The sequence below is a fragment of the Sander vitreus genome, chromosome 3 (genome assembly GCF_031162955.1).
Source record: "Sander vitreus isolate 19-12246 chromosome 3, sanVit1, whole genome shotgun sequence".
NCBI classification, from domain to species: Eukaryota; Metazoa; Chordata; class Actinopteri; order Perciformes; family Percidae; genus Sander; species Sander vitreus.
Window position 1 is genome coordinate 28,476,504 of NC_135857.1, and position 26,917 is coordinate 28,503,420.

Below are 26,917 nucleotides of genomic sequence, written 5' to 3' on the forward strand. Positions count from 1 at the left end.
TTAAGGTGTCACACAGTACAATTTATTGATGTCATTTTCCATATCTCAATATTATCTCAATAACCCAATGTCACAGCATATGTGGATGTAAATATCAGTCAGCAACATATCATTTTATTAAGTCAGCTATTCTGCCCCACAAACAGTTTAGTTATACAGTTACATTTGTGAAACACACATCCTCTCCTTTGGTGAAATATTAAAGATTAATATGGACACTCACTTTCAAACGTGCATGTGTGGTGACAATAAAGATTTATAAAACACAATAGTTGAAACCTTTGTCCAATTGTCTAATATATAATATAAACATACATGCACACACACACACACACACACACACACACACACACACACACACACACACACACACACACAGAAACTACTGTTGACAAACCAACCCAGACATTACTTGTAAATTCATCTTCGTATACAGTTAACATTAGAGGACACACACACATACACACACACACACACACACACACACACACACACACACACACACACACACACACACACACACACACACACACACACACAATTATCCCCATGAGACAATGTCCACTGTGTATGTGAGCACTTTTCCTGCAGCATGTGGAGGATTATTCACTAATCTACCACCAGGGGGCAGTGTAGTCTTTTCAAAGTGCTCCCATGCCTGCTCTGGATCTCTAATCAGCTCACAGATGGGTACAAAGAAGGAAGAAGAGGTTCAAAAAGGTGAAGTCTAAAAGGAGAAGAGCGCAGGAAATTACATCCTTTTGCTTTTGAGCTTCACTCAAACTTGCGCAGGTGGTTGTAGAGGGACTGGACGTAGGTGAAGACACACATGGGGTCTGGTTTACGACCCATGATCATCATGTCCTCCACCTCGATCAGCCGGTCGCAGCATGCCTTTACTCTGGAGACACAGAGAAACGCAAGTCAGAAGGGAACGCTTTATAACCCAAACAAAACAGGATTTGGCATTGTGAAAAGTCATTAATGTGAATGTTATTGCTGTCAGGCTGAAATCCATTTCGGGGTTCTTTGGTCTACAAAATGTCAGGAAATCGTGGAAAAAACACAACTAGAAAATGCATTTCCTGCAGAAAATGCTTGTGAATGCTGAATAGCTAAATTGCTAAAGCTAAACTGGATTAACAGCCTAAATCCGTGAGAAATTTAAGTAGTGAGAATAGTTGGAAAAGTGGGAATGGTTTTATTTAGTATACATTTCATTGACAAATTGAATAACATCACTAATGTAAAAAAAGATATGGAATAATTAAAGTTTTTTTTGAAAAGCTAGGGCTAAAGCTAAACTGGACTGCTGGTTAAAATGTGTAAGAAGAAGGTGAAGTTGTAGGAAATGTGGTGATAATTGTTCTAGTTAGATGTATGTCTTTAAAAAGTTGAATAATAGCCATATTCTATGAAAGTTGTAGGTTTTACAACAGTGGCACAGCAGTGGCAAACGAGCGACATCCGTTCGGCACACATCGCGGCACCACGGTGGCAATTTGTCGGCAGTTGAGAGACCCTGCCTCAATTCGTCGTCAACTAATCAGAAATTGGGTTTCCTCGGAAAACCCACAAGATAAGTATGCATGGTTTGCGTTATTATGGATCCCAGAGCAGTTTTAGGCAAGTCCCGCCCTAAGAAGAAGCCCGATTGGTTGAAGTTAGGCATTGACCTTGTATAGTTAAAGTTAGGATAGCCGATTGGTCAGGGGATACAACAGGGGACCTGAACAAATCCGGTTCTGTTATCTCGAGCGAGGCCAATCACAGCTACAGTAAGTCCGTTTTAATGGCAACAAGTAAACAGGGAGCAGTATTTTTTCTTGACTATCACTATAATGTTTCCATTTCTCAACCCATTTCATACACAGAATTTCTTAGCTCCAGTGGCGGCTTGTTATTAAAGGGTGCTAGGACGCCACCCCCATCACAATTCTAGAAAAACACATGTATAGACCTAGTTGAACAACTTGAAATTAAAATTGTTTACTCATACGATGTGTAGCCTACATCATGTTTAATGTGGTTTCATGGGTCAGCAACGCTGGATTAATGAATGTGTATATACATATTTCAACTTCAAGCAACCATGTGACCTGAAGTGGTCTCTGATTGGTTTCTCCTCTGGGATTAGTTTGCTATGTCACTGACGAATCAGAATAGAATAAATGTTATTAAAAAATTTAAATTTTATCCAATCTGATTGATTCTCGACACCTGTCATACAAAATGTGTGTGTGTGTGTGTGTGTGTGTGTGTGTGTGTCTGTGTCAAACTACTATTTAGCTTATATATATATATATATATAGTATCCATATTTTAAAAAGTATAAATAGCAACACAAGTCCCATCATGTGCTTAAAGAGCTGAACATTTTGATATTTGAATGTTTTTTGTAGCTGAACGTATGCAGAAGTTAGACGACCAAAAAACCAAAAGAATCGAATAACAATACTGTACATGCTGCTGAATCAGCATTCACACAATTACCTAAAGCACAAGGTGACATATTAAAATCAGCAGTCAAAAATGCAAAGATATTCAGTTTCCAATGCTACAGAACAGACAAAAGCAGCAAATCCTCCCATTTGAGAAGCTGGAACCATTGAATGATTGGTGGTTTTGCAACAACAATTAGTCGATTATCAAATGTAATATCAGTCCAAGCCATTTTCAGCATCTAATATCTAATGGTGTCTTGGATAGTCCTGATGAAAACACGGACTGTTCCTTTACATCCTAACAAACATGTTTTGAGGCGTTAAAGAACGATACTATGCATGTAATAATTAATCTATAAGTCTCTGCTCTGTGATCTCTTTAAGAGGTCAAACTGAAGCCGCCACTACACATGGATTGACTCTGTGACCAAGGGAATATTGTTTTTTAGTCAAATCAGCTTAATTCTGCAGCAGCAGTCGTAGAATAATATATTCTTAAATCGAGTAATAGTAAATATTCCAATATAAAATGTGTGTGTTCTGGCATATAGAATAACAACTTTGCAGAGGGCTATAAAACAAAAGCCAAGTCTGTAACGCAAAGTATTAATGAGCATTCAAAGGAATACAAAACAAACAAAAGGTAAAAATGTAGGTCAGATTTAAGCCTATACAATTCTGAACAATAAGACTCATGAATTAATTTGACTGTCTATGGTTACAGTATGTCTAGGTAATGTTACAACAGACTATTGATGTGCAGACTTTTATTCTTGTCAGGTTGGGAAAGCCCTCCAAATGTGTCACCATGTTCTAATGTTAGAGCTTCAATCAATTCTACAATGAATATGTAATGAATGAAACTGCATCATATCCATCATATCAGAAACACACTAAAAAGCTGCCTTGTCTTCATATTCTGATATTGCCATCACTCACTCTGCAGTTCCAAAGGCCAGTTCAAAGTTGTGTTTGCGGTTGGCAGGCAATAGAGAGTTATAGTCAAACTCAGTGGGGAAGAAGGAGTGGACCAAAGCGCAGAAAGCCATCCCATCACTCCAGCTGGACGAGAAGTTCTGGATGTCAATGTTCTACAGAGAAACAGAGAAAAAGATTTGGTGATGATGTGGCAGTGTGTGACTTAACTGCGTCATCTCAGACCTTTGTGTGCATGGAAGAAAGCAGTAAGAGCTGAAAGATTAAAAGCAGGGGAAGAACATGACTTGTAAAACTGAATGGAAGCTTGCTGTGGCTTCATAAAGCCATCTCCCCATTTACTGTCTAGCTCCTAATTATGCTGGATAAAACAGACTTCCCCCTCTTCTCTCCTCCACTTTCCTGCTTTCGGTCTGTTACATGCTTTTGAAATCATGTAATTTCAAGGCTGCCCTTTATTAGTCTGGAGTTTGCTTTGAATGAAATACAACATGTCAAGTCATCGGATGAACATCTTTCTCTCTTGTGTGTGTGTGTGTGTGTGTGTGTGTGTGTGTGTGTGCTCCCAGTTAATAAGAGTCTATAACCAAAGCCACATGGAGCGGCTGGCACAAGCTGCTGTGAGGAAAAGGGTACCAGAGTGCAGCAATATCTTCTCAACCATGACTCAAACTACCTTAACCCCCAAAACACACACACACACACGCACCCCTATATTCACAGGGACCCTCACTCACATTCACCTCCACGGTTGAGAGGTACTGTAGATAATTAGCACATTAGCACTGCACAGTGTGCTGACATGTCAAAGTTATATGAAAAACAGAAAAACAGTTGGGCTCATTTAAAACAGATTACTTTTTTTTTTTTTACTGCACCTCTGCATTCAGGTCTCTTCATTGGGCATTGACCTTGCGCTTACACACATCTTGTTGAAAAAATAGACTTGAAGCGTAAATAATGTGTTCAGGCCGTGTTTACGCCCTGTGAGACGGGGCTGAAACACGAGCCTGACAGAGCTAGTGCAAACAGCTGTATAGATTAAAATGAGATTGTATCAGTTCCGTGAGATGTGGGTTGAAAAACACGTCTGAAAGGCTTGTGGTCGAGACACTGAGTTAGGCTCAGTCTTTACCACATTGGCTCCCAGCTCCAGCACAAACGTGAAATTGATATTCATCTTCTCATCCCATCGGAAAGAAATGAATCAGTATCTACAAAATAATTTCTGTACTCTGAAAATCTACATACCAAGTTTCATTCCATCCATAGGCAATCCATCACTATAATCATAAACTTATCTTTAAACCTCTGGCTGTCTGTTTTTGTCAAAGTTCTGTTCTCTAAGTTCTGTTCTGTTATCTAAATTTGAGGAACAGCATTACGTTACAAAGCTATGTTTCTAGAAAGTCAAACCCAAAACACTACCAGCTGAAAAACATCTCGAAAAGAACAACGTGAGTTTATTATCTTCTTGCATTAACAGTGCTGCTGCTGATCTGCTACTGACTTTAAAGCTCAGAAGTTCAAACTTCCCCACAGGACATGAGCACAGCGTCAGTTTCCACTACATTACTGTGCAACAATAACATCATTTTGACAATCATATAACCAGACACACTGGATTACCTCTCTCAAGCAAGTTTTTTGCCAGTTGATTTTCATGCTATAATGTGAAATCAACTGATGTCAGTGACCATCTCGGAGTTAGAAAAAAGATATGTAATCAACTATGATCTGCTTTGGAAAATGGTCAGCAGTAATGCAATATTTCTGCAATTTGTAGCAAATGAGCTAAAAACAGGCATAGTCATAAAAGCTTTGAACTTGTGTGGAACCTAAAAGCAACTTATGACATAACATAAAGAGCATAATAACAAATGTTACAAAATATGGCTCTAAATAGACTGAACATGGACAACAGGCTGACAGGATAACATTGCCAGATTGGAATTGTGTCTACAGCGTTTGTAATTTCTTTGTTTTTTACCTGGTAGCCTATGGTCTTGGAGCGACACCACTCAAGAAGGATCTGTTTGATGCTGCTGGCACTGGACACCCCAAAACTTTGAGACCGCTTCAGTTTGGGTTTAGAGTCCACTGGTTTGGGGCGACTGTACATAAGCAGAAGCAGGGCAAGGATACATGAGAGAGTTACAATGTTTAGGAAACTATTTACCATAATTCCCACATGAATCGAATGCAGCATTACATTTCATTTACCTGTTACTGGCTTCAGAGTCCAGCCTTTCAAAGATAGAGCGACGAGCCTGAGCGCCAATGTTGCGTGGCAGAGTCTGCGACCTCACCAACTCCCGCCTCCTCTCTCCGACCTGCCCAAAGGATCTGTCGCCGCTTACATCACCGTCTCTGCATGACCGGAGCACAGAAGGGTCAGACAAAGCAAAACACATTTTACCCATCCTAAAAGATGTTCTTCGTAAGTCACCTTTCACTCACCTGTCATGCTGCAATAACCCTGAGTAGGTGACAGACTTAGCTGGGGCTGAATTTGCTTTATCTGCAAAAGACAAGCAGTCAGTAAATCATAGCCATGATATTGTAGTCAGGATAGCATGTGTGTGTCTGAAAGTATGGCTCACCTTGAAGGCGGGGAGATCCCAGAGCTCTGATAGGTGTCGGGGTCCATGTAGAAGACACTAAAAGCAACAAAGAAAAAGTAAATTGAAAGTTGTCAGTATTATAATAAAAAACAAAAACAGGTGAAAGCAAATTGATGATTTTTTTACATGTAAAATATCTCTAAAAATCTTGCAAATGAATCTTTTTTATAAATTTAAAGCCACGTAATTGCAGGTCTAAAGTTGGACATTAGAGAAAATCAGGTTCAATTCATTACCTGAAAGCTTGGTAAACTGTGTTTTCTAATAGGAAGCTTGTGTCTTTCTTGTTCTCCGTATACAATGAATGCAGCATTACAACAATAAAACATCTTACAGTAAAAACAAAGATGTCTTGACAAGCTGAGTTAGAAATGAGACCATCAGCCACCTGGTTGAATTGAAGACTCCTCTATTGGTTGGGTCTGGTTGGTGCTAGCAGCTGATTGGCTGGTAAGTGAGGCCTCAGGGACTGGAGAGGAGCAAGAACCAACAGTGCTGCTGGGAGAGTCGGGGCCCTTCATTTCTGCCGTCTTGGTGGTAGCGGTGATAGGGAGGTGGGGCATCCGCATGGCGACAGGGGCTGTGTGCTCGTGTGGGAAGTCATTGGGTGGAGAGATTTTTCCGTGTACCAACTCTGAATGTTCTGGTTGGATATAAAGATGTAAAATTGTTCATTGATGAAAGTTCTTAAAGCTGCTCTTATCAACGTTTGATAAGATATCTACGTTTTATACTAACACTGGCTCAAATGACAATGTGTAATGTAAAACGGGTTGCTCATAGTGACAAACCCACAGAGAATAATCACCAGATTCCCTCAGCTCTATGGAGCATTTTTTCCTTTTTCAGCTCATTGTTTTGGGTGTCCACCCCACAAAAACAGACAGACAAAGTCAGGGAATAACTGGTGAACATAGTGACGCATTACAACGCATTCTCGTTAACGATAACGTACGGAAACTTATGCACAACAATTCCTTCATATCTTACATGGTCACATGACAGTTACGTTTAGCGGTCTTCATATTTAAATTTAGCTGAGAAAAGGTTGCTGTGAGCCGGCTACAGAGCACTTCGAGGTGATGGCCCTTTCAGGGGCCGTTGCAGTTGAGTTTATCCGACAAAAGGTGGCCGTCATGCAGCAACGACAGTTAAGTTTTGGCACCAAAGAGTTAAGTTAAATTAAAATTAGAAAAAAAGATTGTGGTTTGAATTAAAACACCGGTCTCCTTAGGTAGTACTTGCATAGAACACGCATTTCCTAGGTAGAAGTCTTTTGGTTTTTCTGGGACACAAGCTCTGCTTCCCTGCTTGAAAGCCCTGTGTTTTATGACCCAGCAGAAAGAAAAACTCATTCAATTACTGCAACTGTAATCATCATGATGAAAAAGCGTCAGAAAACGTCTTAATTACAAGGCAACCTCTCCAACCTCATGCATTTATAATAATTAAATCAGCCTAAAAACAACAAAGTACTCCACAAATATAAAGTTTCTCTCCTCAGTCATGTTGTGTTGAACCTCCATAAAGATGGGGGACTTGCAATAGACAGGTTCTAAAAAAATAATGGTCAACAAGGACGGAGCAGAAGCTAAGATACTCAGACTTTTAGTCCCTGGCATGAGACAAGCTCCAAAAACCTTAACTAACCATAATCCCTGATGACATCATCAGGGTTGTTTTCTCAGACTTGACAAAGCTCCTCCAGAGCCACAGAAGACATTATGCAACTGTTTTCACTGTTTGCTACAGTTGTGACGTGATTACCTGTGGTAGCAGCATGTCCATTCTCCAATCCAGCATGTGTTGGGGCGGGGTCCACCTCTATTGGCTCCTCTCGCTCAATACTCTGAAACACATAGAATCGTAGTGAACACTTGCACCCTTCATTGCTTTTAAAAGGTGCTTGAAGTCATATTTGACCTTTTACTGGCGAGCAGTAGGAGGGCTCCCGGGTGGAGTTTTTTTTAACCTTCAAAACAAAGAACAAGCTGGGAAGTTAGAGCTTTGAAAGCCAGCAATTTAAGCACCAGGTGAATTAATCATTGTGGTATTGATGAGTTGTAATGACTGATTGGCCACAGTATTTCTTGCTTTTACCATAATTGTATTTGTTGCCCTGTAATGTTCTGTTTGGAGCCATTTATAAACCAATATGTTGTGTTTGGATTCAGGGCATCATGTTCTTCTGGTTTGAACAAAAAAATAAATCCAGATATCCGTTGCTCATTGAGTCATTGTTGGACCATTTCACTCTTTCCAAGTTTTGTTTTTTTCTCCAACATGTGGGCCTTTTTGACACGACTTCAGACAAAACAAAACACAACAATAAATCGACGAGGCACGAGACAACTCCACGCATTTCCAAGTCTGCCGGTGTGTGGATAAATGAGCTGGTTGTTGTAGGCGTCGGAGGCACCGGGTTGGTGTGTAGTGTGTGTCTGCCTCCCCTCCTGTGATAAGACTTAAGAAGTCTTTGTTTTAAATCAGGCACCACTGTCACTGACACACTCAGTGATGGGAGAACTGCCAACATCTTTTTGAATGATCTGGCAGCCTGACTGCTAAAGTGATTGCGCGATCAAGTTTTAATGTCAAACATGATCAGCAATCTTGAGTTCACATTTCAATGTCTATGTAACTCTGTCTATTTCCTGTCTCTGAGATCAGTACAGACCTGCAGAGATGGCTCTTTTTCCTCTCTCCAAACACAACCAGCTTCATGGAAACAGCTAATCACCATCCTGAGCAGATACTTCTATCTCAAACTCTTTACCACATGGTGCTGCTGACCCACATAGGTTGTGGGTCAAGCTGTCACTTTCCATGTGGCCCTGTCAGACAGATAGATGGAGCTTAGTGTCTTGATAGTCGGCCCCTTTGACACAGAACAACACATCTGAGGTCAATAGTGCAGCGCTGATAGTTGTGCACATTTTTTTCAGATTAGTATCAAACTGAATGTCACATTATATCTGTGTTGGTTTAGCAGACCCTAAAAGAGGCTTTCAGGAGACCTTCAGGCAGCCAAGTTGGAGATCCTCGGCTCTTTGGCAACAAACAACTCTGACCAGCTGGTTGTGTTTCAAACTTGGCTGTCACAGTGGAATTAAATAGACAAGGCCGATTTCTGCACTGTGTTTAACCGAGAACATTATTTCACCACTGGTGCATCTGATGCATCATTTCTGTATTTGGATAACGTCAGCATGTTTGGAAGCAGAGCCGCAGCATCTGGTTAGCTTGTCTCTGCTGTCAGAAACCACTACACGAACAGACAGAAGATGGGACCATACAAAAATAAACAACCTGAACCCTTCACATGTATCTGCAATCGCTTGAAAGTATGAAAAAGTAGTAATTTAGGGCCCTTTCAAATAAGTGCATTGTAGCAACAAGTTCTTGAGCATTTTTTACACTGTTCAGTCTGCAGAACGTGGGCACTATGTAGCATGTAACATTTTCTAAAAGCCTGATGTAACAGATTTTTGGGGCCATTAAGGGGCAGGAAAACAAGGTGTAACCACAACTTTGACACGTTTACTACTTTATAAAGTATATGGCTAACAAGTTAGCAAACAGTTGCTTATTCACACATCCAGCAGACACAGAGCAACATTAGCAGGAGTGGTTTTGTGTCCATCTAACGAATTTAATTCCAATATTCACTCTCCTTTTAGCTCAGTTTTGGCCTCCTGATGAAGATATCTGGCTCCTGAGCTGCTAAACATTCCACACTAGCTAGTCGTTTCTTTCTGTGTCTGCTGTTTAGTACTGGGCAGTTAGCATACAGTGGGCGTGTCACAGCTAACACTGACTACTACTACTAGAAACAACACTGATCGCTGCAGTGAGACTGAACCAAAACAGTGAAGCTGCATGCCCTAAAACAATGAGGTAAAAGATGCTAAAGCTGCAGATTCATCACTTCAAGCGACCCTTTTCACTTTATACTTAGTCATTTGATCCATTGATAAAATAACTATGTTGATTTGAGCAGCTAAGTATTTGTTGAAGCATGTTTTACCACTATTGGCTCCTGGTTACGTTTGATAATTCACAGACCTCATTTTGAACAGTTTGCATTGGATCTACTTTCTACTGAAGAAGAAGTCAAAACAGTTAGCAGTGAGTTCTGTGGATTATCTATAGTAACAGGGAAACTGTTTCTAAAGGAGATGTTTAATCAATTTAAACATTTCCATTTTTTTTGGTTGGAGGCACAAAATGTCAGAGATGGATATCTCTAAACCTCTACAAATAAATCAAAACTATCTGCATGGCTAGATACCATTACAGGTACGGGGGAAAAAAACGTTTTGCAGTTTACATGAATCAACCCGTTTGAACAAATTTTTTTGCCAGCAAAAGATAAAGTCTCTAGCATGGCAGAAGCCAAAAACCACCTTTGTATCCCTTCCTATCTCACCCACATGCACACACATAAAGAACAAGATGCTGTTCTTGCTGTGAGATAGCATGCTGTGCTCACTTGAGGAAATGGCTGGGAGTGTGTAAATGTGTGTGTGTTTGGCTGAGCTCATCATATAGGAATGCCGGTGGGGTGTGTATGTTAAAACAAGTCAAGAAGAAAGTGTGTTTAGGGGGTTGTAATTTTATAAACAGTGCCCCCCCGACTGTTTATGAAATGACAACCCCCCCAAACACACTCTCTTCACACACACCTTGAAGGGAAAAGGTGAGAAAGGTAGAGGGGAGCAGTTGTATATTGCATGATAGGAAAGAAGGCAGAGGCACGGGGTAGTGGGGTGGAAACAGCTGGCTATCATGCAGGAGGAGGGAGACAAATTGCAGAATGTCTGACTTTGGGGAGGGGAGCTTTCTCGGCTTAAGTACTCAGATCACCGTCCATGGTGGGTCAGAGGGGGAAACATGATAGCGGAGCTGCTGAGGTTCCTGTAAACTCTCTGGTATCTTGAGGTCTTTTCTGCTGGCAGAACACATTGGTGCCCAACACTTAACATGGCACAGTACTGACCAGGGACCTGAGGACATGCTGCACCCATCAAATTTGTGCACGCATGCGGTTAAACAAGCACACAAACATTTTGGCACAAGAACCTCAAGAGTATGCACACACACATCAAGTGATATCTGTTGGATTTACCCTGCACTTCATGGACTGATTTATTGTTTTGAGGATTATCACCCTTTATTAAAATGTAGATGTCAGCAAGACAGTAGTCTCGCATTGCCAGACCTTTCTCCAAAGCATTGTGGAGTAAGGTCTGGCTCCACGCCAGATATAGTCTGGGCTAGAAGGAAAAAAAGCCCTGGGTTTTTTAGGAATCAAATGATCAATCATCAATCTAAATGATCAATCAAAAAAAGATATCATCAGCTGGTGGCAGCTTCACAAACAGCTACAATACAAGTCACGTTTCTCTTTATTGGCAGACACGTGTGTATTAGAGTGTTTGCTGCCTACTGATAAGGGGCTAAAAGTAGAAACCAACATGCAAAGATGACACTAAAATAGACCAAGCTGAGCTGTGTAGGTAACCCTGAATGGGCATATAGGAGGTTTGTTTACATTCAGCTTCATCCTTATTGTCCCTGACTTCTATAAAGTAAATCAGACAAAGTTGATTGACCGGTTGTTTAGTCTGGGCTGCCATTAGCAGCTGTCACTCTCTTACTGCACACTACTGCACAATAGGAGAGCAACAACCGATGAATTCATGCACAATATTTCTCATAGCAGTCTCATAATGGAGTGATAGAAGTGTAAGCAGACAAAAGCTCCCTTTTCTTTCTTCAGGGAACAACAAATCCTTTACTCCCCGAGAGTGCGTCATTGCTTCATGAGTGGGGAACTATGAAATGTTTGGATGAAAACAGTGAAAGCAGGGAATGTGTGGAAAAGTCCTCGGTATGCATGTGAGCAGAGCCAGAGGAATAAGAAGAAGAAAGAAGAAGATGAAGAGGAGGGTGAGGAAGGCAAAGAAGGAGTTTGATCATACTAATCATACAACAAGTGTTACAACTGATCATACAACAAGTGTTGCCATCTTTACGGGACATATCAACCTGTACTTCACTGAGGCAGGGGCGATTCTAGGATCAGACCTTTAGGGGGGCTCAGCACCATAATGAGAATGTGACACGGATACAGTGCCTTGCAAAAGTGTTAACACCCCCCCGGCTAAATCAGTAATTTCACTGGATAACAATGAATATATGTATTTATTATTATAACAGAGGATAAATGCAAAAATATTGAACCTATGAAAAAACTACAAATGTACCTTTATGGACTACCAGATTCAAATGAAATGATAATGAGGTGTAAACAATAACTAAATAAATAAATAAAATGTCCTTAACTGGGTTACAGGTGCATAGCATTGGCGACAGGTTTCTTTGAACCTGTAATTGTTTGCCCTCTGTCACTAACAGCTTTGCAAACTCTAACTTGAAGCACTAAAATTGATTTAAAAAAACTTTTCTTCACCAAACAAGACAAGATAAACCAAAACATGTCCTAAACAGCTGCTAGCTAACTTTCCATGTGGAGTAAACTGGACTTGGGCCTACCAACTGGTATTGATAATGTACTTTAGCTATAGTATTGTTTTGTTGTACTCTGCTCAACACATCAAATGGCAACATTTATGTTTAATATGTTACACACAAATCAATTAAAAAGATGTTTGTGATATATACGCCTGAATCCTGAGTGTTTCCATACTAAAACTAAAGTCAATTCCCAATCCTCTTCCAGCGTTAACTCAGTGGAAGTTTGGTCTTGTAATAGTAACAAAACACCAGAATATTTGCAGATGCCACAGTATTGGCTGTGTGCATTGGGACAACGTGTCCTGGGAAACCCGTCTATTCATGAGGTATGAGGGTGCTGGGTGAGCACCACGTCCTGTGTTTAGTCGAAGGACATTGTTTAGCTGTCAGAGGCATCTTCATCACTGACACCTTAATAAAGACTTTGTAGGGGTAGGGGTTAGGTGTGGACGTGACGACTTGGCTGCTGGAGGGTGACTATTTGACGAGGGTACGCTGTAGTCTGCTGGGAAACACTCAGAATGTATCAGAACAGTGACACATTGTTGTGTTGGTTTGTACTGCAGCACGTTGCATTTGAAATTAAACAATGTAGGTGTAATGTAATGTGCCGACTTTCGGCATTACAGTAAATTAAGGGTGTTCCTTACTTCTGCTTTCTGTCACAATGTCAATTTATGAGCTAATGGTGTACATGTATTCCATATTACTGACTGTTTTAACACTTAACTAGTCATGGTCATTCATTTAGCCTGATAAAGAGAGACAGTAAAGTAGAGCAAGCAATGTCTATTCTTATAACGTGATATGTCTATTTATTTATTTTTAACATCAACCAAAGTCATGATTTACATACTGTATTCATAAATCCTTTGTCCATTGTAATCCTTTGCCAATTCTGTTCTGCAGACAGTGTGTCGTACAGAGACAAGTACTCCTTTTAATTTGCAAAACAAATGCACTAACACAAAGATTACCATCAGGACACACATGCTTCCACAGTGATGCCTTTGTGCTGACAAAAAGATGGCTGAATGAGAGAGGTAACAGGACAGGCTGAGAGTATGTTACACAATATCAATTATTACAAAGCTTGTAAACTGCCATTCAGCACTGTCAACTGTAATAAATGACTGACAGCCAATGACTTTACATTTTACTATAGGACACATAAAACAGCACAAAACACAGCAGCAGTATAAGAGCAGATGTAACATATGGAGCAAGAAGCATGCTCTGGTGTACGCACAGCTACTGTAAAGATATCAGCTGGGTTCTCCTTAGTTAGTGACAGAGGATTCCCGCTCTGTAATTTCCCCCTGGGAGTCTACAGAGGAATCCTCTCGGAGGAAGAAAGACACAGTCAAACCACCTGTTCTTCAAATAAATTCATGCAGCCTGCAATTTCTCTGCTCGAACAATCTCAGGGAATACCACTTTGGGTTGAGAGTGGAAAATATGCACAGCCTTTGAACTGAGAGGATATAAAAACCTAATTGCAGGTGAGAACCACTGTACAGAGAAATGTTCTCTTCATAGACAAAGTACCTCTGAATGCAGGTTACAGTCTTGGCTGGTGACAAGACATGATTTCACATGTGCTCCTCTGCAAACAGCATCTTAAAACCAGCAGTGTATGTGTGCTTTTGTGATGTTTTTGAGGTCTGTAACAATCTATTGCATTCTCTGCTTATGTGAGCAATACAGACAGTTCTTTCTTCACTGTTGGCAGAGACAATGGATGGTGATGCCAGTCGGTCAGCCTGTCTCTTTTGGTCTACAACAACAAATTCATGCCTCTAAGAAGAGGAAGACTTTCTATTTTGAACACTTCATTATCTTTGCTCTAGTGCTACCCTATGGCCAAAATGTCAGCTTTGCAAACAACATATAGCATGCTTATTATTGTTTCTTCACCTTAATACTTAATGACTTTTCCTAACTTTATGAGAATTGCTGATAAGTTGCAAATGTAAAATGTTTAACTGATGATGTTTAAAAAGTCCACTCTGGAAAATGACACATTACTTCTGTTTGGGGTCTCAGAGAGCTCAGCTATAAAACATAGTTAAATACAATACGTTTGCGTATGACAGTCTGTGACTTTTTGGCAAAAAAAAAAATAAATATATATATATGCACAGTATTTATGTAATATATATAACACTTTATAAAGGGCTGTAGCTCAGGAGGTAGAGTGGCCATCTACCAATCGGAAGGTTCGAATCCTGGCCCCTGCAGTCTACATGCTGAAGTGTCCTTGGACAGGATACCGAACCCCAAATTGCTCCAGATGCTGGGCCATTGGTGTGTAAAGTGCTTTGAGTGGTCGCTGAGACTAGAAAAGGGCAGTATAAATGTTCTCCATTTACCATATATATATATATATATATATATATATATATATATATATATATATATATATTGAAGAACAGTATGGTTTCAGTCTCCTCCAGGCTAACTATCTATGAGAAACAGGTCCTGTTAGCTGTGGGAAAAAGATCATTTTTCAATCTTGTACTCCCTCGTCTGTAACGTCTAGCTCTAACATATGGCAACAATAGAGAGTGACTCCCCTCTCTTCCCTATCGACGTACCTTCCTCCATCCTCCTCTCCTCCTCAGTTCCTGGCAGTGAGGCAGAGGAGGGCAAGACAGCGCAGGGGAGTCTGACATGCAGATCCTTTAGTACTGTAGGTAAGAAGCTGTGGTCTGTATCCCCTCTTCCTTCACTCCCATTTCTACACTGGACAGGTGGTGTGTGTGTGTGTGTGTGTGTGTGTGTAGAGTGAGAGACATCCCTGCTGCAGTAGTAATCTGAGGTAGGATTAGACTATCGCATGGGGGTAAATGGTAAATGATTTGTGTGGTAGAATTTACGGAAACACCATGTTGTGGTATGATGAGACTAAAAGGTAGACTTAGACAACATCAGGTCATCATAGGTCACAGGTCACGGGACGAGAGTATTCGGTCGGTCTCTAATAACCAAACCATGTATAATTATGTTTGTCTCTCTACAGTTTCAAGGAGTCTACGTAGACAGCTGCTTGATAAGGTCATGTTTTGTTTCAGGACTGTCTCCTTTTGGATGTCGGAGGGCCAGCCACACTTTAGCATACTTCCCAGAGAGAGAGAGATAGGCTGAATCATAGGCTTTACCATCTGTGTTTAGGCGCTTGCAATATCTTTGTTTACCTTAAAGTTTCAGCTAAACGCAATGCCTCCAGCATGAGTTTAAATACAGCTTCAGAAAGAGACAGGAACTTCAGGGGGTTGGGACGGCACTGATTAACATTTTTAATCTATCCAATACTTTGGTTTATGACCAAAAACCTGCAAAACTAATGGCATTCCCATCAGCCTCAGCAAACTAAGATCCTGAACATGGTAGACATTATGATCTGATGACTCATGAGAAGTACTTCAAAGTAATCAGACGCCGGATGGAGCAGACGTCATTATTATAACCATCTCCATCATACAAACTACCCAGGCAGCCCACGTCATGGCCTGTATCATGTTTCTACTTGGTCCTGAGGCTGGCCTGGCTGGCAACAAAACATATAAACACACACATATGATGGAGAAGAAGCATAACCAGATCTTATCACCGTGAGAGTATAGATTCACACTCCTGCAGAGGAAAGGAGTGGAAGCGAGCTCTAATCTCTTTTCATCCAGAACTTAAAATGTTATTAGGTGCTAAAATACTAAATAAAAATGCAAAAAAAATAAAATAATAATAATAATAATAATAATAATATGCTAAATAATAAAAACTAAATTACAAATTTATTTCTGGAAAACTTTAGGTTGCATGTATTTCATAATAATAATAATAATAATAATATTAATAATGCATAATATATCATATCATATATATGTATATGTATATGTATATATATATATATATATATATTCCGTTGTTTTCTTTGCAGTGCCTTTATTTTACACACTCTGATATTTAACACTATTTGTTCTTATTATTTCCTATTATTATCTTCATTCAAACATTTCCGCAGACCATGTTGTAGTGTTGAATTAACCCGCTGTGTTTGATCTAAATATTATCCATTTTCCATATTATTATTTTACATTTTTTACTCCTCACTGTATGCTGTTATTGTAGCTGTTGCAATGCCTCCATTTTCCTGCAGGGCTACTAATAGTTTTAATCTTGTTGGGGAAACATCTACATCTGTTCACCGGCTCCAACACACCATCATTTAACCTCTGGAGGGTTTACATTTTGAATTTCATCCTCACAGTGATTAACGGGCCGATAGATTTACTCTGGGTCATGTTCCTATTTCTCCTGAGCACCCAAATGCCCAAAGTAGCAGGTATATCTGGGTCACTCTCCTGTGGTGGGAGACTTAATGTCTGAAAAAAAAAAGAAATTCTTAAAGTGCCTTCTGGGCATTATTCCCAAAACACTGGATCCGACTGCAGCTAAATTAAATTGTAAAGTATTCCCATGATGGATGGAGCTGACGTAGCCAAAGAGGCAAGTCAGTTATTAACCTGTTTCCACAGAGATGATGACGGGAACACGGCCTATTGTCTGGAAGTCATTAAGAGAGCCAGGGGTAGCCAGGGAGTGGCTGCATACCTCTGTTAACCCCCCAGCACACACACACACACACACACACACACACACACACACACACACACACACACACACACACACACACACACACACACACACACACACACACACACACACACACACACACACACACACACACACACACACACTTGCTTTTTTCTTCAACTGTGCCCTGTTTTCAGTTTATTTCTTCTATATCAGTCCAAATCCATTTAAACTTCTTGCTAAAAGCATGTCTTAATCAAAAAAAATATATTTGCCAAACCAGCATTCAAAATAGCCTTGATAAACAGTTTGCATTGCCAAACCACCCATGCAAATTAATAACAGGAAGAGGGCCCAGCAATAGTGTAGAGCTGATTTTGAAATTATATTGGGTGAAATGATAAATAAATCTATGACAGGTTTTTAAATTAGAGTTATGATTTAAAAGCCAGTTCATATATTTGCCATTTTAGTGTGAGTGTTTGAAGCTCAGTTTTCTGTCCTGCTCATGGCTGTATTAATAGCAACGTAGGGGGGTTGGTGCCAGGAATCCAGCCTTAAAATGCAGCCGAGCACTGAGGGGGAGATTGGGGGAGGGGTAAAAGGGTGAGGAAGGGGCCACAGAGGCAGGGAGGAGTACATGGATGGATAGATGGATGGATGGATGGATGGATAGATGGATGGATGGATAAATGGATGGATGGATGGATGGATGTATAGATGGATGGATGGATAGATGGATAGATGGATGGATGCATGGGTGCTGCTAGAATCTGTGTACACACAGAGATCAGAGGTCGTACATCACAGTATCAGAGACAGTCAGAGCTGGCTCAGCCTGGGGAGTTTCCACAGACAGCGGGTAAATGTCAAAGGTCTTTGTCATGGAGATAAACAACACTACACTACGCTCTCTTTACGCTGCAGTGTAACCCTGAGCACACAGAATCAAACACTCTCACCCATTCAATTATCTGTAAAAGTCATCTGCTGGATCTAGACACACACTCATGTCTATGCCTTTTTTCCCTTCATCTTTGCCAGTGACAGACAAAAGAAATTAGAAAATTAAAACAATGAAACAAAGCAAACCAAATAGTCAGTATGAAGCAGTTAAATTACTTATTTTCTACCTAACCAAGAAGTTTTTTTTTTTCCTGAACCTAACCATACCCTGTACGTTGAAAAAAAAGATGCCAAAGGGGGAACCCAGAGTGATAAAAATGTGACACCAAGGGGTCCTGACCAAGCTGCCGTACGTGACGAGTTGGGTGTCTGAACGTGTTGGTTAGTTCAGGCAGAACATGAAAGTTGTGCTTGAATTACCAGATTGACATCAGATCTTTCATTTATGCTTCACCATCGCTGGATCATTCATCAGCTGCGTGGTTCAGCTGATTAGGAAGGTCCAGTCATATTCATGTAGGTGTGCAGCGCTGCCATTATAACCTGACACTTCTAATTACTTCTCTATACAATACATTCATGCCAACCTTCTTTATATGTGCTATACTTTTGGTACTGTTGATGTATCTATCATTTCACATTTCACATGTTTCGTGTATTTTATAAAGGGGGATTAGTTCTCGCACAAGAATCCTATTTTCGGCTCATTCAATTACTTGACGTACTGTGAGAGTCTCAGTCTCTGAAGAGCACTGATCAGGCTGACTGAAGTGTGTGGTGAGGTTACATTTTACACCAAATCAACGCATTCTTTTACAGGGTGGATAAAAAAGAGTCTTAGTGTCTTTGTGGAACATCAAATAATTGTTACTGCCTCTTCTATCAATTTGACATTTGAGGTCATGTGTGCAGCCATTTTTGGTAAGTCTGTTCTTGTTCAATATCTGAAAGAGTTTGGCATTTATGCCATTACGTAATCTTTTTATTTTTCATTTTTTTTAGTTATGCTATTACACTGCATGTGAGAAAGTTTACCATTAAGTTGGCTGTTGAAAAAGGATTAACCTCATATGAACAATGATCAATAAAGAAATATAAATGTTGGGTTGTACTCTACAGTGGGATTTGTACTCTTGTGTTCAGGGGTTATGCCCCTCCTTAAAAATGTAACTACATGTTGGAGCCAAGGTGGCTTTGACTACGCCACGGAGGGACGACAAGAACTGCGATTGGTCAGCTTGGGCTGCTTGTGTTTTCTCCTACAAGTTTCAGATGCCAGTGGAGATGGTTGATAGTGAAAAGAAGATGAAGGATAAGGAGAAAGGGGTCAGACACATTATGCAAAGCTCTCTATCAAATGAAAAAGACATAAATACAACGACATGATGGAAGAAACTACACAGTGAGGCACACCAGATCACACTGACGTACTTCAAATGCAATTATTGTAATAGGAAGTTATTGTTGCAGGATGGCGAACTTGCAACCACTCAGCATGACACACCATAACATAATTTATTTTTTAAACAGAGAAAAATCTGCTACACTTCTAGTCAGACAGGACAGCAACATCTCTATATGGGCCAAAATAACACTGGCTAGCTGCTGCATCACAGAATGTAGGAAAATGTACCTGCACATGTACAAAAACAAGTATGTGTGTGTACACTGCAGCAAGCACACGATAGTGGTTTCACCTTTTTCATAAGTTAATGCTAAAGGAGGGTCCGTGCATGTAAACGTGTGCACCAGCAGCCAGTAATCACAGTGTAATTCAATTTGGACAATGGGGAGCTTCTGTCTCCCAGAAGTGGTGTTGTGAGGACAGACGTTTCTCAAAATTAAAACCACATTTCCCATAAATCCTGTTGCTTCCTGCATTAATGCGTTGAAGTCCTTTGAGCCCATACAAGAAACCCATCCACAACTGCCCCAAACTCAACTTTTCAATCTCAAGAAAGAAAAAGAAAGAGAACAGTAGATAACCTTCTGACCTGACTGCGCTAATCTGATCTGTTCATCTACTAATGAACACAGGCACGCGGTGCAAGAGGAATGTACTGTGTCTAATGCTCTGCAGCAGTGGAGTCTTGAGTGGTACAGGTGTGGTTTGGCAAGGATTTGTAGGTAAGGACAATGAAAGTGTGTGTTTCTGTGACAGAAAACAGATTCAGAGAAAGAATGATAAATATATAAGAAATCTCACAGTAAGTATGTAAATGATTAATTAATGTATGTATAATGTTTTCATTTGATCCTCTAATAAATCTTCTCCCTGATACATTTGTTGTCTATGGAATTCAATGCATTATTCCATATAAATATGAATGAGTTTTAGTGTCCTGTGGCCTCGGTGGCCTAATTTGTATAAAAAAGTGAAATCCAGCAATATAGCATTACATTTTCATAAGATTAAAGGACTCACAACAGACTTATTAAAACAAGAATGGTCGAAATCAAAGCAGCAGAGGTCGGGATATCCTGATTCACATACAAATGGTCATTTTGAGGGTGAAGTATTCATTTACGTTTATTTTAAGATGTTGTTTTCTGTCAAACTACTATTTTCACTATTAAGACTGAACTTTTAAGCTCGATGCTTAAACGTATTCCTCAAAACTGATCAAAAAATTTGTCATGTCTGCACAAAATGTCAGCTGAGCCTATGGTTAAACAGATGTTGAAGTGAAATAAGGGTGCGGGTAAGAGATGGAGAAGAGGAGAGGAATGAGTCAGAAAAGGGGGAGGAAGAGAGAAGGGTTGATACTGTAATCCTTCCATACTCAATGTATTCCCAATGAAGCACAAGAACCCACACAATTACCCATTGAGACGGCTGCTTTGGCACTGTAATTGGCAACAGTGGCGTTGTCTGCTGACACGTGTGTGTGTGTGTGTGTGTGTGTGTGTGTGTGTGTGTGTGTGTGTGTGTGTAATGGAGGGGGAAGAGGAGACATTGTTGAGGAGGTTTAGGTTTTTGTCTAATCCTAATCTTGACTAATTCCTGTTTCCCAGAACCATTAGAGGATAGAAAAGAGCCACACAGCTGCCTCTACAGACCTTAAAAAAACCTTCCAGATGGAAACATCACACATATATACACACACACACACACACACACACACACACACACACACACACACACACACACACACACACACACACACACACACACACACACACACACACACACACACACACACACACACACACACACACACACACACACACACACACACACACACAGCTGGGTTTTCATTCAAGTATTTTTATGTGAATTCCGATGTACTGAATCAGTATCCCAAATATTGCAAAGCATTCACTGTCAAGGTTTTTATCAATAAAGGCAGAATGAGAGGAAGAAACCTACAACCCCTATATATAAATATATTTCAAGTCAGCTGATAGAAAGAGAACAACATCTTTCTTGTTTAAAGAGCAGAGAGAAAAAAAGAGACGGACAGATCAGAAAAGAAAGTAAGTATTCATAATTCATGCAGATACGTGCTGCAGGTGTGTTTTCTTTATGAGCAAGATCATGCTGACGTGCTGCAGGTGTGTTTCAGAGATCTGTGTGTCTGTGTGTGTGTGTGTGTGTGTGTGTGTGTGTGTGTGTGTGTCCTCTTGTGGCAGCTTGGCAGGTCACAGTGAATGTGCACAGCAACAGCTGGAGAGCAGGCTGGAAGACAGACACGCCTATACACATCTCTGTAGCACAGATAGCATCACCTTGGATCCAAGCCTGCAGTGTGTGTGTGTGTGTGTGTGTGAGTGTGTGTGTGTGTGTGTGTGTGTGTGTGTGTGTGTGTGTGTGTGTGTAAAACTGTCGGGTGTAGCATGTCAATCAGGCCTGTATGAACAGTCAACTGATCTTTATATACTGTGTCTTCCTCCTCACGTCTATCTCTGACAGACAGGTGAGGATGTGGCAAGAAGAGCGAGCTGCAATTACGATTCAAACTGCAGTGTGTCAAGATCTAGACCCAAAACAAAATCCCATGAAGCTAATTACCATGATGTGAGCAAAAAAACTGGATACACACAGTGAACCTTTGTGCACTTGTATATAATTTCACAGCATGTTCTCATGTTTGATCTGATCTGTTTCTGCAGTGGTGTGCTTGGCTGACAGCGGGGGATCTCCCACAGTAGAGACACACGGAAACAAAGGTGCCCTTGTGTTGTTTAGCTCTGACCACATGATTTCACAGAAGATAAAATTCCTCTGTTGTATCCACCACATCGTTTGGTAATTACAGTTACAGGACTAACAGCTATTTGCATAATGTGTGCATGTGCGTGCATGTGGTTTTACATTTTTTCGTGAGTCTTATCTGTATCTGTATGACTATGTGTGCATGTACTGTGCCTTGCAAGACTTTTGATAGTGAATAGATGCTGGTACATAACACTGAACATAGTGCATGGAGTCATCTTTTGTTGCAGCCTGTACCATTTTGGAAAATCACTGAACCTTAATTTATTTAAAACAGGTTTCAAACTGTGCCGTATAATATTGGGAACGCAACTTCCTGCCAGTTGCATCACACTCTGTATGCGTAAAGGATGTGTGCGAGGATATAGGTGTGTGTGTCTAAATACAGAGCTTCACCAAGGAACAACTCTGCTCCAAATAAAAAAAGAGAATCTCAACATATCTCATAAATGTCATACTTTCCACACAGCAGGACGGAGCGCCCTGGAAGTAAATAACTTGATCCTCTGTGGACTTCCTCCTGCCATTCGAGTTAACCACTGTGACCACTTGAAGTACTTGTAAGGCAAAGCAGCTCGACATGTGATTTCATGTCTAAGGATTCACTGTTTACTTTAAGTAATAAATATAACATAAAATAAAAGTCACTGTTGATTGACATGTGGTCAATCTACTCACGGTCTGGTGGAAAACACCCCAGGCTGATATATCGGTAAATATCAGCTTATTGCATATGTATCAGTGTACTGATACTGATAGGTAACAAGAAATTACAGTACAGAAATACCAAACTAGGTTTGAGATAAGCATATTCCATCATTGAGATGGAAGCACTGTATTTAGCTGATATTGGCTTAAATGCTCCTGTTTTGTACATACTGATGGAGAGCAGAAAATTGGATTGTACTGCAAGAGTGCTTAACAAGGTTTCTGGGAAAACATAGCAAGCATGCTAAAAAGTTCATGCAATTAATGCAGAGATTGGTTAACATTCCTGCAATTCCTGAAGGGGTTGAATTACAACAAAGAAACACACTCATGTATACTCAATCACCTAAGAATGGGAAGACAAAAGACTTGATTGTCTTCCGCTTGTTTATACTTTTCTAAATATTTAGACAGATGGGACAGTTTTTCCTTTGTGCTCTGAAAACCCCTTATCATCAACTGTCTGAGTGATGCAGCAACCACAGGATGGATATAGGCCAGAGATTCTCTTCACCAGAAGCAAGACAAGCCAAAGGAGAAAGAAACAAATTCAAATATGCAACAATTACTTTAAGGGACTCCAAGAAGAGTTAAAAATCCAACTCCACAGGGCATACTTCCATTAGCAGCATCCCAAGATGACAGTTAAAATGTATTGCTGATAATAACTCAGAAACCTCTAAGGACTAAAACACAGATACGGGCCGTCTGGTCACCCTCAACGCAGTGATTAACTATGATGTAACACAGACACAACATTAAACCAATTTTGACACACCCTTAGTATCAATAAAAATGTCAGCTTTCCAGGAACTGAGAAAACAGCTTTACCCCCGCCCCATCTCCCCTTTTTTTTTTTTTTTTTATTCAGTAAAGTGGTTGGAATTTTTTCAAACCAGAACCATGTTATCGTTCAGGTGAAGCTGAAACTTCTCCCAAACTGGACCCACAAGGTTTTTTTTTGTTTAATTATTTTTTGGGGCTTTTCCGCCTTTAATGGACAGGAAAGATAGGTGAGAAAGAGGGAAGACATGCAGGAAATCATCACAGGTCGGACTCGAACACTGGACCTCTGCATCGAGGCATAAACCTCTATGTGTATGTGCGCCTGTCTACCCACTGAGTCAACGCGGCCACGGAGCCACAAGGTTTGAAGAGGACAACAGCGATAATGACTAACCAAAGCCTGAATTTCACAATGCTGATTTCACATATTTGACTCAGGTCTAAAAACCACACAACCACACTAACCTCACCTCCCAGGCGCCTGCTCGACTCATGTTACTGTACTTCATAAATCCATTAGATATGCTGGTGGAGGTCTATTGTGCAACCGCAGTGACAGAGCCAGTGCCTCGTATGACACATTCACACAGCCACAATGCAACACGTCTTCAGTCAAACTCACATTCTGCCTCATTACCACAGTGGCCCTTACCCAACATAAAACAATTACATCACAATTACTGGATTATCTCTTCTGCTATTGTATATTCAATTTCCATCCGTGTTACAAAGTATCTGGCACTGTGTTAAGTGGTCGTTCAGTACAAATATGTCAAGAGCGTCTGTGTGCAACTGCCCAAGAGGACACAAACTACAAATTGTCTTGGATGAGCTTCCTTGAGACTTGAGATCCAGGTAGTTTTTGACATGCAAAGCAGGGTTGTACCTGAGGGGCTACTTATGCAGTTGCCAGGGCATACGTGAAAAGATGTAGCTGAACTAATTTGAAAAAAAAGGGAAATTATTATATTCACATATTGAGTCAAACTACATTACGTGCTGAGTGTGTGAAAACTGGTGAGCAAGTGAGAAGAGAAGTCTAAACTGTTAGCTAAAAGTATGATTAAATGGTTGGAATAGCTAAAAGTGACCAATAAATGGTTGAAATAGTCAACTAAAAGTAACAGATACATGGTTGAAATAGTTAACTAAAAGTAACAGATACATGGTTGAAATAGTAGTAGTTTAGTCACTATAAAAGTAGTGGCTAAATAGTTGAAAAAGTAACGGATAAATAGTTAAAATAGTTAGCTTAAATTAACGGATAAATGGTTGAAATAGCTGGCTAAAAATAACGGTTATAATTGGTAATTATAATTGTGTAATCGGCTGAAACAGCTAAAATGATAAACAGTTGAAATAGGTAAGTCCTAGAAAAATGGCTGAAACATCCTGCTTCTTCTACGACCAGTGGTCGTAGAAGGATTGCAAACTGGAAAGTTAATACGAAACTAGTCTCGCATTGCCAGACCTATCTCCACAGCGCTGCGAGTATGAAACCAAACTATAAAAAAGAAAATATAACAAAAAAAAAAAAAACACTTTTATATAATCAATAGCGTTAAACAGCATTCAATTTAAAATCAATGCAAATTAATACATGTGATGGGTGGTGTTGATGACGGGGCACCTGAGTTCATTTGACACTGTGGGGGGGGGTACGTCAGACAAAAAAGGTTGGAGACACTGATGAAAGCATCCACCATCTCTTCTCTACAAACGCATGCAGAAAAATGAAGTACTCAGTACTCACGTTAGTCTTGCTGGAGACGGCGAATGTGGCTCGGCTGGAGAAGCGGGCAGTGGAGGGGCTGCTGCTTGACACTGGGCCCGTCATCATGGAGGAAACTCTGGAGCCAACAGGAGGACTGCTGGAGCTGGGGGAGGATGAGAAGGAGGCAGGTGGAGACTCAGGACTGGACTGACTGCTGAGGCCACTGTAGGTCTGGGCTTTGCTCCCCAGGCTGCAGGGCTGGATGTGGACCAGAGCCTGGCTCTGAGTGTGCGCCTCACCCTTCCCATAGATCACCTCTTTTATCTCCTGATGGTTCTCCTGAATGTCACTGAGGTGATTCTTGTGATTATGACTGTGATTGTGGCTGTTGTTAAGCAAGGTGCTCCTGTCACACATCATCCCACTCAGGAGCTCCACCTGTAGGGTGAGAGCCTCCAGCTGACTCCTGAGCTGCCGGTTCTCCTGCTGGAGCTGAGCCACAGCTCGTCCAAGAGGCCCGCTCAGGTTGGCTGTCTCCTCTAGACGACGCTCCATGCCCAGCTTAAAAGCGCTGACGTCCACGTGGATCTCCCTAATGGCATCCCGCAGAGTGTTTTCATAACGGGCTAGAGCTGCACACACTGTCTCCCCCTCTGGAGAGGAAGACCGGGGGTGACACAAGTCTCCCATCTCAGCCAGGGTTGGGGCTTCCATTGGTGCAGCTGTAGCCACTGGTGATGAAGCAGATAAGACAGCCTCTCAGTCTGTGAGCTAACGTCTGAGAGTGAGATCCTCTAGCCACTGGAAAATGAGTAGCTTCAGTCAGGTTTTGGCTGGACAGACAAAGGTTGGGAAGGTGAAAGGGGGTTGCAAAGGTCTGGTCTGTTTTATCCCCACTCCTCCAGCTCTGTCCTGGGACGTCCCGGGCTGGTTCTCCTTCTATTATCTCTGCTTTTCAGGTACAGATGTTTCACTCTGTCTGAAAGCACAAAAGGGGCAAGCCTTTTGACTTTTAGCGAGTGAACAGCTGTCAAACTCTTAAAAGAACCAACGAACCCGAGGCCAATGGGATGTCCCGTGCAAAAAAATGCAGCTACATTACAAAATATGCAAGATAGTAACAATGAAATCAAGGCTTAAATGATTTAATTCAGATCTACAACAAACCATTACAAACTTAATTCAAACACAACTGCTCTGACAGCATTGAACTGAGGACAATCTCTTTTAAAGGAGTCAGAATAACAGAAAGAAAGCATACATCTCCAAGCAATTCATAACTGCCATTAAACATAGCAGTGAGGTAATCTTTACTCACAGCTGCAACACACCTACCTCAGCTTCGCTCTCCGGTCCAGCTCACTAGAGTTTCCTCAGCGCTAAACTGCTATATGAATATGAGTGTGTGTGTGTGTGTGTGTGTGTGTGAGCTCTGCTCTGTGCTGCC

The 26,917-nt window shown here is 40.8% G+C and overlaps 1 protein-coding gene across 2 annotated transcripts; it reads right to left on the reverse strand.

The window, feature by feature from the left end:
* smtnl (smoothelin, like) lies at nucleotides 1-26,917 on the reverse strand. 2 transcript variants are annotated; one of them, XM_078246812.1, is made up of 10 exons: nucleotides 26,806-26,917; nucleotides 25,510-26,449; nucleotides 7,772-7,853; nucleotides 6,393-6,647; nucleotides 5,984-6,040; nucleotides 5,841-5,901; nucleotides 5,604-5,750; nucleotides 5,371-5,494; nucleotides 3,384-3,535; nucleotides 1-901 (listed from the first exon to the last, which is right to left on the reverse strand). In XM_078246812.1, the coding sequence occupies exons 2-10, from the start codon at nucleotides 26,182-26,184 to the stop codon at nucleotides 775-777; spliced, it is 1,680 nt and encodes a 559-aa protein (XP_078102938.1). In that variant the 5' UTR covers nucleotides 26,185-26,449; nucleotides 26,806-26,917; the 3' UTR covers nucleotides 1-774. The 2 variants fall into 2 exon arrangements, with proteins under 2 accessions (XP_078102938.1, XP_078102940.1); XM_078246814.1 differs by having other exon boundaries at nucleotides 26,802-26,917.